This window comes from Durio zibethinus, chromosome 17 (assembly GCF_047325235.1).
Source record: "Durio zibethinus cultivar Kanyao isolate XHJ-2024 chromosome 17, ASM4732523v1, whole genome shotgun sequence".
In the NCBI taxonomy this organism is placed as follows: domain Eukaryota; kingdom Viridiplantae; phylum Streptophyta; class Magnoliopsida; order Malvales; family Malvaceae; genus Durio; species Durio zibethinus.
The window spans coordinates 6,772,599-6,785,139 of record NC_143178.1 but is presented as its reverse complement, the minus strand read 5'-3'; the positions used below and the strand labels follow the sequence as shown (position 1 = coordinate 6,785,139).

At 35.6% G+C, this 12,541-nt stretch overlaps 2 protein-coding genes across 5 annotated transcripts; one reads left to right on the top strand and one right to left on the bottom strand.

The window, feature by feature from the left end:
- Positions 1-879: 879 nt before the first annotated feature.
- On the top strand, positions 880-6,489 carry LOC111280663 (polypyrimidine tract-binding protein homolog 2-like). Of its 4 annotated transcripts, XM_089746360.1 has the most exons (12): positions 883-1,169; positions 1,265-1,506; positions 1,607-1,816; positions 1,988-2,053; positions 3,700-3,762; positions 3,845-3,918; positions 4,259-4,354; positions 4,614-4,671; positions 4,987-5,091; positions 5,181-5,262; positions 5,548-5,660; positions 5,954-6,489. In XM_089746360.1, the coding sequence occupies exons 2-12, from the start codon at positions 1,321-1,323 to the stop codon at positions 6,290-6,292; spliced, it is 1,392 nt and encodes a 463-aa protein (XP_089602486.1). In that variant the 5' UTR covers positions 883-1,169; positions 1,265-1,320; the 3' UTR covers positions 6,293-6,489. The 4 variants fall into 4 exon arrangements, with proteins under 4 accessions (XP_089602484.1, XP_089602486.1, XP_022723815.2 ...); XM_089746358.1 differs by lacking the exon at positions 1,988-2,053 and having other exon boundaries at positions 880-1,169; positions 1,302-1,506; XM_022868080.2 differs by lacking the exon at positions 1,988-2,053.
- A 1,273-nt stretch (positions 6,490-7,762) lies between these two features.
- LOC149513994 (uncharacterized) lies at positions 7,763-11,708 on the bottom strand. The gene is made up of 7 exons (XM_089745734.1): positions 11,517-11,708; positions 10,053-11,135; positions 9,509-9,657; positions 9,071-9,247; positions 8,744-8,843; positions 8,279-8,578; positions 7,763-8,146 (listed from the first exon to the last, which is right to left on the bottom strand). The coding sequence occupies exons 1-7, from the start codon at positions 11,706-11,708 to the stop codon at positions 7,763-7,765; spliced, it is 2,385 nt and encodes a 794-aa protein (XP_089601860.1).
- Between the last annotated feature and the right edge of the window lie 833 nt (positions 11,709-12,541).

Here is a 12,541-nt window from a genome sequence, read left to right as displayed (position 1 = left end):
TTGAGTTATTTTATCGAATTAGACTTTTATGAAGATATTTTGTAAATCCAAGCTCTTTTGGTCGAGTTAAGTCTGAACTCTTAAGTCGAGTTGTTTTGTCGAGTTAAACTTTCATGAAGACATTTTGTAAATGCGAACTCTTTTGACTGAGCTGAGTCTAAACTCTTAGGTCGAGCTGTTTTGTCAAATTGAACCTTTATAAAGGTATTTTAAAGATCCAAACTTTTTTGATCGAGTTGAATTTGAGCTTTTTGGTCATGTTGTTTTATCAAGAAAAGGTTTTTCTAAAGCTAATATACAGATCTGAGCTCATTGGCCAAGTTTAATCTGAACTCTTTGACTGAACTGAGTTCAAACTTTTTTTATAGAGTTGAGTCTAAGCTTTTTGGTCGAGCTAGATTTGAACTCTTTAGTCGAGCTGGATTCAAGCTCTTCTATCTTTTTGTGGTGCCATTCTTAAATTTATTGAGAAAAATCTTTACCTTATGTGCCATTTGTTTATACTAAGTTCGAGTTGAAAGAAGCACTCAAAAATAAAAATGAGAGAATTGAAGAGAATATCTTTAAAAAAAAAAAGAGAGTTGAAAAAAGAATTGACTCTCTTTTTAATTAGAGAGAGTGAAGATATTTATATAAATTGATTGGACTAAATGGTTCAAATACTCTATTTCAATTGTGAGTTATTTTTTTAGAATAAAAAATAATTATATTTTTATGACCTAAAAATACCCTTAATAAGATAGTATATCTATAAAATTTATATATAGGATGTTATTAAATTTATATTCAAAGTAAACAACTATTAAATTTATATTCAAAGCAAACGACTTTTTAATTTTTTAAATTAGTTTCTTTGATATATTTACAATTTACTACACTGGTACCAGAAAGAAACGAAAGACGCCGCCTCGGCTAAACTACACCCGTTTTCGTTTCGCTGAAAATGTATCCAATTTACCCAATCGTTCCCTTTTTTTTTTTTTTAATTACTTGCTAACATCAGCGGGGTGCTCAATACACCCCTCCATCCGACGCCAACATTATTCCCATCCCTAAACCACGATAAGAGGAAAAGTAATCCAACCACACACTTCCCCATCCTTTCTGAAACCCTAATTTAACAAACATTAGAAAATTCCAACGGATTCTCTCTTCTTTTTTTTTTCCAGGTTTCCCCTGTTTTCCCTGATTTTCATCAATCTATAGATATATATTTCGCTTTGATATTAAAAGTTTAATGTTTTTTTAATTTTTGAGCATTTAGGGTTTCGAATCTTATTTTCTGGCGAAGATTTTTATAGGGTTTGGTTCCTGAACGGAATGGCGTCGGCATCAAGTCAGCCGCAGTTCCGTTACACTCAACCCCCATCTAAGGTGCTGCATTTGAGAAACTTGCCATGGGAGTGTACGGAGGAAGAGTTGATCGAGCTGGGGAAGCCGTTTGGTAAGGTCGTTAACACCAAGTGCAATGTTGGAGCCAATCGTAATCAAGCTTTCATTGAATTCGTAAGTTTAATCAGATTTTTTTTTTCTTTTTTGTTTTTAACTTTCTTCCGTTTACTTCAATAATTATAGTAATTGTGTTTTTTTTTTTACGGTTTTTTAGGCTGATTTAAATCAGGCTATTGCTATGATATCATATTATGCATCATCTTCTGAGCCTGCTCAAGTAAGGGGCAAAACGGTCTACCTACAATATTCTAACAGGCAAGAGATTGTAAACAACAAAACGACCGCGGATGTTGCCGGAAATGTTCTGTTGGTAACAATAGAAGGTCAAGATGCGCGGCTTGTTTCTATAGATGTTTTGCATTTGGTAAGGAAGACCTTGGTCTATTTGTCTTTTTGGTTTAGAAGGGTGTGAAGTTATTATTTCTAGGTTGTTGCTTGATATGAATTTAGATAGTTACTAGGATTGTGTAGTTATTGTCATGCTCTTTTGGGAAAAAAGCTTTTTGTTGTTTTGACATGAATGTCAATGGATCAGCAGGATCATGTCAAGGGAATTATCTCCAATGGCAGCTTAGTGCATCGGGAGAAAGAGCACATGTGTGTTTGTCTCCTTTCTCCTTTCCTTAACACTGCCTCTCTCTTCCCTACTCTTCCTTACTTACCTCCTATTCCTACCATTTAGGATTTTTCATTTCTTCTTTCATGTACATCCTTCTGCCTTGAACTTTTTAGATGCTTTGTGTCACCATGTTTTCGCTTGTGCTGCATGAAATGAAGTTTCTATGAAGTTTGTTCTCCATTTATGATTTTGTACATATGGTCTGTATTATAAATTGTGCAATAAATTAGGTGCAAGCTTTGCTGAGTGTCTAAATCTTCACTCCTCATGAACATGAGCTGGGTAGTCTAGTTGAGTGCCTCTGTTTTTCTTGGCACTTAGGTGAAGCAATGTACCAAACAAGTGTCTTAGAACCCTGAATCCATGGTAACTTTAAGGGAGGTGCCTGCTTTCGTGCATAGCTGACCATCTTAGTAGAACAAAAGGTGCTTAAGCCAAGTGCCTCCCTAATTTGGCAGTTATTTTGTAGAAAGTTTGAAGACCCATGATTAGTTAGCCAATCAGTCATCTAATCAGCACTGTTTATTGTCCACTGACGTCCTTTATTCACAGAATGAATGAATATCATCAATAAAAGCCCTTGAAGATGGAAAGATGCTTCTGCCCCTATGTGTTCATGCAAACATACTTATCTCTTGCCAGTTGGAAAAAAAAATAAACTGTAATTGTTATTAATATAGTCCAGAAATCATATATGAATAATATGAGGTAGCTAGTTGTCACGGTCTAAAATTTTTTTTAAAAGTCCATATAGCTATATCTGCTTTTGAAAAGTGAGTTAATCATTTGCATGGAAATTATTCTACTAAAGAACAGTGGTTATTTTTCTTAAGGAAGTATGTAATCTACAAGTTTAATCTTCTTTAGTGCCTGATGTTGAAAAGGTACCTAATCTGTAACTTTGTCATATAGAGACACAGATTTCCTGAGATATATATATATATCAACTTGTTTTACAACTAGGTGCCCATCCGTAGTTGAGAGTTTCTTTGTTCCTTGCACCTTGATTGATCCTAGAATCTGGGGCTTATTGCAACATTTGCCTTTGACTTCCTTGGATATGGGCTTTAACATTTTAAATGCTAAAGCGATTAATATCAGTCCCTGCATCTGTATTTTGCTTTAATTTATTTGAAGCTGGTGGAGCTTTATCTTTTATCTTTAGAAAAAACAGTGATTGGATCAGATTTTTTACTTTGAAGTTGAGGGAATTATTTATCCCATGAAAACTTGATAAAAATTGAAATTTGAGCAGCCTGAAGCGTAGCTTTGTTTTATTTGGAAAGATGTGAGATTTCTTAGCACTACTTGGTTAGTTCTTTCATCCTTCATTCTATTTATCTTTTGCGGCATTCTAATACCCTGGTGAAGTCATTGATTTTACATGTACTAATATATTGTTAACCTCCTTGGAAAATCTGAATTGTATCAGTGCAATTGTCAAGCTGTATTCTGTTAACAAGTTCTTTTGCTCATGTCTCTATGCTGAAGATTGGGATATGTAGGACTTATCCCCATTCCTTAGTTTCTGGCAAATCTGTTGGAGTGAATTACAGTTTGAAATTGCCTTTTGCAGTTCTTTTACTTGATTTTGTCTGTTCCCCTTTTTAAAGTAGTTAATAACGCAGGTATTTTCAGCATTTGGATTTGTGCATAAAATTACTACCTTTGAGAAGACAGCTGGATTCCAGGTCAATTCTCCTTCTTTTGGTATTGGTTGGTTTGCTTCAGCCTTTGAAAATAAGTTCATTCAATACCCTTTCTTTTGTGTAGGCATTGGTGCAGTTTTCAGATGCAGAAACAGCCACGTCAGCAAAAAATGCCTTGGATGGACGAATCATTCCTAGGTGACAGTTGTATTAATTGTTAAACACGGTATTTAGTTCAACTATAATAGACCATGTAGCTGTAGACATGGTGCACTTGCATTGAGCACGTATGTCTATTGGGCCCTAAAACTTTTGATTGAATGTTTCTGTTAAGGGTTGCAACATTCCCACTTGTTTGTGTTCTTTTAGTCCTTGATAAAGTATATAGACAACTCACCAAGTTAGAATAAAGTATAGTTACTATAATTAACAAAGGTGTCCTCCACAAGCAAAGATTTAATCTTACAGCTTATGTTGTTCTTTTGTGGCCGTTGATTTTCCTTCACAATGATCTTCTGACTTTGCGCTGGGTTTTCAGGTATCTGCTTTCTGAAAATATAGCTCCTTGTACGCTTAGGATCACGTATTCTGCTCATACAGATTTGAGTGTGAAATTTCAGAGCCACAGGAGCAGGTATTCCTCATGTCTTCTCATGGAATCTGATTATTAATCATATGTATCACATTCAAGCACATAATTGGTTCTGATGTTGCTAATGAATCAATAATTTTCATGGCAGTTAGTATTTGATTGCATATATGAACTCTTCATCCATTCCTTGTTGCCTTACGTTTTGCTGGTGCTGCTGCTCATCTCTCTGCTAGTGATCTCCATTTTCTCTATCGTATGGTAATTACAAAAATTGTTTGCCTCCTTTTCTTTTTTTCTTCAGGGACTATACCAATCCCTATCTTCCTGTTGCTCCTTCGGCTATTGATGGAAGCAGCCAGGTAAACAATATTCTATTGACAGTTGAATTTCTTAACAGCAGTTAGAATTTTAATATAGCTCTCTGTGAATTTTTTACTAGATACATTTTCTTAGCACACACCCTTTGTTTTAGCCCAAGGTACTTGCCATAAATTTATTAAAATGATTATGTCTAATTTTTTCTCTTGCAAGGTGTCACATGCTTCAAGATTCAACTTTTGTGAACCTTTATTTCTACTGAGAAATGATAATTTTACTGCATTACTACGCTGGATTCTATAGTGTTTGTTTACTATTTTTTCTTTTTTAATGAGATTCATTTGTCAACATTGCAGTTCAGTTTGGGTCTTGATGGGAAAAAACTAGAACCTGAGAGTAACGTATTACTTGCATCTATCGAGAACATGCAGTATGCTGTTACTTTGGATGTGCTACAAATGGTATTTACAATTACTGGAATATGACTGTATAGTATGTCAACTCAGACTGATTATTCATAATTTTCTGTATGTATTTGTCCCATGTTTAGGTTTTCTCTGCTTTTGGCCATGTTCAAAAGATTGCCATGTTTGATAAGAACGGTGGAGTGCAGGCTCTAATTCAGTATCCTGGTAATGTTTAAATATGTTTATTTGTCTTGTCTTAAATTAGGCCTCTAAATGTGATACTTCTTCCATCAAGATGGTCTGTTGTTAACCTTCCAGAATTTCTGACTAGTGATAAAAAAGGTTATTGTTAGATTGAGAGTGCTTGTTGAAACAAATTCGACCTTAGTATTTATGGCTTAACCCATTATTCTTTTTATATTTAGGCTAGAACATCGGAAGGAGACTGTATGCATTATTCTGGCCATTCCTTAAATTTAAGTATTAATGGTTCCATCCCATGTTTTGCAGATGTTCGGACAGCCGTTGTTGCCAAGGAGGCCTTGGAAGGGCACTGCATATATGATGGAGGGTTTTGCAAGCTTCATATCTCATATTCACGCCATACTGATCTCAGTATAAAGGTGTTTGGAGGATACAATTTTCTGATTGTTATCTAAATGGTTTGTTTTGATGCAATAGTTTAGCTTAGTGGCAAAATTGATGGCCGCGCATTTTCTTGGTACTTTTTCATGGTTTTTTAAAGGGTGTGAGGAAGTGAAGAGGGAGGGGGTGGGGGAGTTCTTTAGAGTTCTTCAGAATCCTGCTATGTTGCATTGCATTGATTGAATTACATTGCTGATTTTGTTTGGTCTTTAGGTTGCAACTTTTAAAGATAAAGAAGCTCAGTCTAATATGGTTGGTCTGTTCGTTACAGGTCAACAATGATAGGAGCAGAGATTACACAATCCCTAACCCTACCATGGTTAATTCACAGCCAGTTCAAACAATGGGCCCGGCTGCTCATCAATACAATGGGACTCGATATGCTCCAGGTCTAGAGCAACCTATGATGCCTCCTCAACCTTCAGCTGGATGGGCCTCAGCTGTTCCAGCACCGCCGCAATCCATGCCAGTACAGATGACTAATCATCATCCTTACATGCCACCAGCCCCAATGCCTCAAATGACTCCCGGGATGATGCAAATGCAAGGACAGAGTGGCGTATCACCACCAGCTGGTATAGTGCCTCCTTACAGACCCAGTCAGATGTGATAGCATTTATCTACGGTATATATAAAAACTGAGTTGGGGTGGCCTCAGCTGCCACATAGTGCTTGCTCCCCATCTGCCTTATTTTGTTCTTTTTATTGAATATGGACTTGATAATAATTTCTAGTGGACATTTTTGGTATTTTGTTCATGGAATTTCGGGAGTTATTGAGTTATAAAATTAAATTAATTCTGGGTCATTTAAATATTTTAGATTCAAGTTAATTCGACTGAGTAATCACTTTTGTCAAATAAAATTTGGTCTAATTGAAGGATTTTTCAACTTCGAATTCATTTTGCTAGCTCTATTCCTACATGTATTTACTTATTCTTGGTTCAGCTCCGTACTAAAATGATAATTGGTATTTACATTAAAGAAATCAAATAATAATTAATATTTATGTTAAAAATATCAAAATATGCATGAACATATGTTCTTTTATTTTTTATTTAAAATATGATGTTAGTGTATTAAAAAATATAAGCCATGTAAATTTAGAATTTTTTAGTAGCTACCAATTTTATTTCTTATACCAAAATGTAAAATTCTATTATTCTTGATCTACAAAAAACAAATAATCTTTCTATGCTTTTTCAAAGATAAGATCCAGAATAATTTATATTCAAAATCATTGATTAGTCAAATCTTTTCTCTTTTTGTATTTTTATTCTTTCTCTAATTTTCTTATGCTTTTATAAATAAATATTTTTAACGAAAATATTATATAGATATTTAATTATTAATTTATAATTAAAAAAAAAAATTACAACACCACTCACCCACAACCACGAAACGCATTACGCGTGCATCTAGTTTTAGCAGCTAGTTAAAGTATACTTACGAACGAAAAATTATAAATAGTGAGTTGAAAATAGAAACTCAGTTGAGTAGAAAAAAAAAAATCATTGTGACAAGCCGGCATCAATTTCAATAGAGATAAGGTTTCAAGTTATTCGTTCGTTCCTCTAATCTCCTCTTCCTATCACGTTGGCTCTTAACTCCCTCTCTTTCTCTCTCTCTCCCCTTCGTTTCCTTCCCACAGTATAAACTAAAAAACTAAGGAAGGCAGTCTTCTCCCGTTAAACCCTAAGTTATGACTGTATCCTCAAAGCTTCTGATATGAGTTGAATGGGATGAAGAAGATGAAGCTGCAACAGAGTGCTTGCACAACTTGATAAGAGAAAGGAGAAGAAGAATCGAGAGAAAGAAATAGGAATTTTTTATATTGTATATTCATCAACTGATTTCAGTTCCAATACATCATATATAACAAAATAATGTCTCAACAAAAAACCAACGACCTCTTTGTAATTAGCACCTCTATAACTAATCCCATATTAACTGACTTAACAAACATATAAAATAGATTTATGTTTATTGAACTGGACATGAATAACACCCAATTAGCCCAGGAAGTCCATTACTTTAGCACAGCCTGTAACATTTACCCTTCCTTGTAAAGATCTTTGTCCTCAAGGATCAAAAGAAGAATATTGCTTTTGTAGATCATAGAAGACTTCCCAGGTGGCATCTTCAGGAAAGCAATTGCTCCATTGCACTAGCACTTCAGTGACCAACTTACCTCTTCTCATGTTCATACGCCTGTCCAGAATTGTTACAGGTTTTTTAGCTATGACTCCATCAGCATCCAGTAAAGGTAACTGTGCTTGTGTTGGTTCTTTTCCCACATGCTTCTTGAACTGTGACACATGGAAAACTGGATGAATACGAACATCTGCTAGTAACTCCAATCTATTTGCCACAAGTCCCACTTTATCCAACACTTTGAAAGGTCCAAAGAACTTAGCTGTATGCTTAAGAGGATATCTATTAACAACAGATTTCTGCCTATGAAGCTGAAGTTTAACATACACCCAATCACCAATATTAAACTATCTGTCAGATCTGTGCTTGTCAGCCTGTTGCTTCATTTTATTCCTAGCTCGAGTCAAATGAAATTTCAAAAGCTGGATTGTTACTTCTCTTGCCTGCAAACTCCTATCAACCTCTCCCACCTTAGAATCACCAGGAATATAGGGCATATGCGTTGTGGCAGCTTGTCCATACACAACATCATAGGGTGTGGATTGAATAGCAGTGTGATGGCTGATATTGTACCACCATTCTTCTAGCGGCACCCATTTAGCCCAATCCTTTGGTCTTTCACCAAACACACATCGAAGGTAGGTTTTTAAGCATCTATTAACCACTTCAGATTGCCCAACAGTCTGAGGATGGTAGGCAGTCGACATTTTCAGCTCAGTACCAAGCAGTTTGAATAACTCATTCTAAAACAAACTAGTGAAAATCTTGTCTCTGTCTAAAACAATGCTGTTTGGAACTTCATGCAGTTTATAAACATTATCTAAATAGGCTTGTGCCACCGTATGAGAAGATTAGGGATGAGAAAGAGTGATAAAATGAGTATATTTGCTCAGTTGATCCACAACTACCATGATGACTTCCTTACAAAAGGATTTAGTTAATCTTTCGATGAAGTCCATTGAAACATCAGTCCAAATTCTATCTAGAACTGGTAATGGTTGCAACAACCTAAGCATGCCAGCCGCATAGAACATCGTCTGACAAACAGTCTAATTTCCTACTTAATGCCCTTCCAATAGACAACACTAGCCATCCTTTTCATTGTAGCCTCTACACCTGAATGTCCACTAGAGACTGAATTGTGAAAAAATTTTAATAACTCTTGTCTGAGTCCAGTAGTAGACCCTACTACCAATTTCCCTTTTCATCTTAATTGGCCATTCTGCCATGTATACTTGGAAGAACGGCTTTGATCATGCTGAATTATGTGAATCAGCTTAACAATTGTAGAATCTTCAACCCAAGAGTGCTTGATTCTGTCAACTATTTCATTCTCAATGAGTGAAATCGCACATAACATTGCCTGTGGTCTTCTAGATAAAGTGTCAGCTACTGAGTTAGAAGACCCTTTCCTGAAGATCAATTCATAGTCATAACTCATCATCTTAACAACCCATAGCTGCTGTGCAGGGGTATTAGTCTTCTAATCTAGAAGAAATTTAAAACTTTGATGATCAGTCTTAATCTGAAAATGCCTACCAGTTAAGTAAGAATTCCACTTTTTAATAGCTGCTAATACAGCTAACATCTCTTTCTCGTAGACTAATAAGAGCAGGCGTCTAAGAGATAAAGCCTTACTGAAGAATGCTATAGGTCAACCTTTCTGACTTAACACCGCCCCAATGCCCAAGTTAGATGCATCAGACTCAATGATAAAGGTTGAGTTAAAATCAGGCAAAGCCAACACAGGAGCAGAAATCATTATTGCTTGTTTGAGTGCTGCAAAGGCCTTTGCGGCTTCTGCATTCCAAGAAAATCCATTCTTTTTCAAAAACTTAGTTAATGGTTTACAATTGAACTGTACCCCTTAATGAACGTTCTATGGTAGCCTGTTAAGCCAAAAAATCCCCTGAACTCCTAAACACAATTAAGAATGGGCCATTCTGAGACACAAGTTATATTCTTGTCATCCATAGCCACTCTTTGCTGACTAATAATATGCCCTATATTCCATTTGAGTTGCAGCAAACACACATTTAGATAATTTGACAAATAATTGATTCTGAACAAATGCAACAAATGACTCTCCCAGCTAGCAGAGTATATAAGAATATCATCAAAGAAGATAAGCACAAATCTTCTGAGATAAGGCTAAAGGATGTTGTTCATAAGACTCTGAAAGGTGGAAGGGGCATTGGTGAAGCCAAAAGGCATTACCAGAAATTTGTAGTACCCAAAATGGGTTCTAAATACAGTCTTGTAGATATCTCCATCATCCATTTGAATTTGGTGATAACTAAATCTAAGATCTAACTTAGAAAACCAACAAGCTTCAGTCAAATCAACCAAAAGTTCATCAACCAAAGGCATAAGAAACTTATCCTTTATGGTGTATTTGTTTAATTGCAAAAGAGTTGGTGCTGTCCTAATAAAACCAGATTCTTTCATTTCAGCCACCAACCTCTTAATTTCAATCTTCTGAATGGCAGGATATCTATAGGGTCTGATTTTAATGGCTAATGATTCATCTTTTAGTGGCATTTTATGATCTTGAGCTCTTTTTGGGGGTAACTCCTTAGGTATCTCGAATAACCCTGAGAACCTGGATAACAACTTTTGCAACTCTGTTGGTAACTCACAATTCTTTTGGCTTCCAGCTGAAACTGATAATGATTGTGGTGTTTGCAACCCTGCCAACATCATTACACAAGTGCTGGTAGAGCTTAACTTCATTTTAGCTAGTTGCTTCTTAGTAGCCATTTTCTCCTTGCCTTCAATTATCCCTTGTAGGTAGTAATTATTGCCTGTTATTATGAATTGCATAGTTAAATTGGCAAAGTCCCATACAATAGGACCTAAATTTTGTAGCCAATGCACTCCCAACACCATATCACACCCCATTAGTGGAAGTAAACGAAAGTCCTTGCATTGCCACAACCCTTGAGCTTTCCATTGCACCCCCTTGCATACTTGCTTCACCATTAACTGATTGCCATTAGCCACTGTAACTGGCATGCCTGCAACAGAAGACACTTTACAGCCTAATCTCTTAGACATAGCTTGATCAAGGAAATTGTGAGCGCTTCCATAATCAATTAGAATGACTAGCACTTGATTTTTAATTTTTCCTTGAATCCTCATAGTTTGTGGCCCAGCTGTTCCACTCAAGGCATGTAAAGATAATATGGCTCTATTTAATCTTTCACTGTCTTCATTGTTATCTTTAAACAACTCCAAACAATTAAAGAACTCCTCCTGTTCTTTGGTTGGTTCTATACTCTCATCAACCAATGACCGGTACTATTGAGATCTCATACACCTATGTCCCGTAGTAAACTTCACTCCACACAACATGCACAGCCCTTTCTTCCTTCTATCCTTTCTTTTTTTTGTAGGAAACTTGTTGTTCTTTGGTGGATTAAGGTATGACTTCATATTAGGGGTTTTATAGGTCACGACAATGTTTGATATTTTCTGAGGTTGAGTGTAAGTCAAGAAGGGGCTTTTAGGTGTAGGTAACAGTGGTTTTGAAGTGTTTGGGATGATATGTTGTAAAAGTGGAGCTGCTAAGGGATTTTTGTAGGGAGTGAAAGTTTTTCTAGGTAAATTGAATCTTAGAGATTCCATTTGCTTGGCTAGGTTATATGCATGGGTTAAAGTCTTTGGATAAAACATCCTAACAGGTTTTGATATTTCAGGGTTGAGGTTGCTAGTGAAAATACTGAGGGCATGCTCGTCAGACAATGGTATCATATTCAAAAGGCTTTCATACTCCTCATAATACTCATCTACAGTATGAATTTGTTTTAAACTAGCAAGCTTAAACTTAGAATCTGAAAATTCATTTTCGTCAAACCTAGATCTCATCTCCATAACATATTGATTCTAAGGAATTTCAGCAATCTTACCCTTATTCTTCATGAACCTCTGGTGTCATTGAAGAGCTTTACCTTCCAAGTGCATCATAACAACTTTGACCTTGTCCTGTTCCTTTGTCTGATCAGCCTCAAAGAACTATTCTATTTTGAGCAACCATCCTCGAAAATCAATCCCATCAAATCGTGGACATTCCATCTTCAAGTACTTAGTGTAGACTCTAGTCACTAGAGGTTGAGCAATAGAAGGCATCATCAGCTTCATTCCACTTTCCAGTATCTGTTTCTGTCCTACAGCATAAGAACCAGCCTCACTAGATACATTGGTTTCACCCCCTTTTGATGACCCATCCAATTGCGACATTGTTTCCTTAAACATTTCCTTTGTATCAGCTTCCAGTTTCTCGATCTTCTTGAGCCCAACACATATTTCCATTATAAACTCTTCTTTCAGCTGAGTATTGGAATAGCCCAGTTTCAGCTCTAACTTCTCAAGCTCCTTCTACAACGTAGTTACATCTTTTTGCAAACGAGTAGTTAAATTTGTGGGAAAATATTTATTTACAGTTGGTTATAATTTTATAATTTATGTATTTGTATTTATATATTTAGAATTAATCAATTATAGGATTAATTTTTTTAAAAATTTAGTTTTTTAATTTAACCTTTATTTAGTTGTATATAAACATAAAGTTCTTGTATAATTCTTAATGAGCAGTTTTTCAATATACATTCAGTTTTTCACTTACTTTTTCATACAAATTTATTTTTTAGTTTTTCACATGGTATCAAAACTTTAGGCTCTTATTAGGAAACAAAATTTTCAGCTTT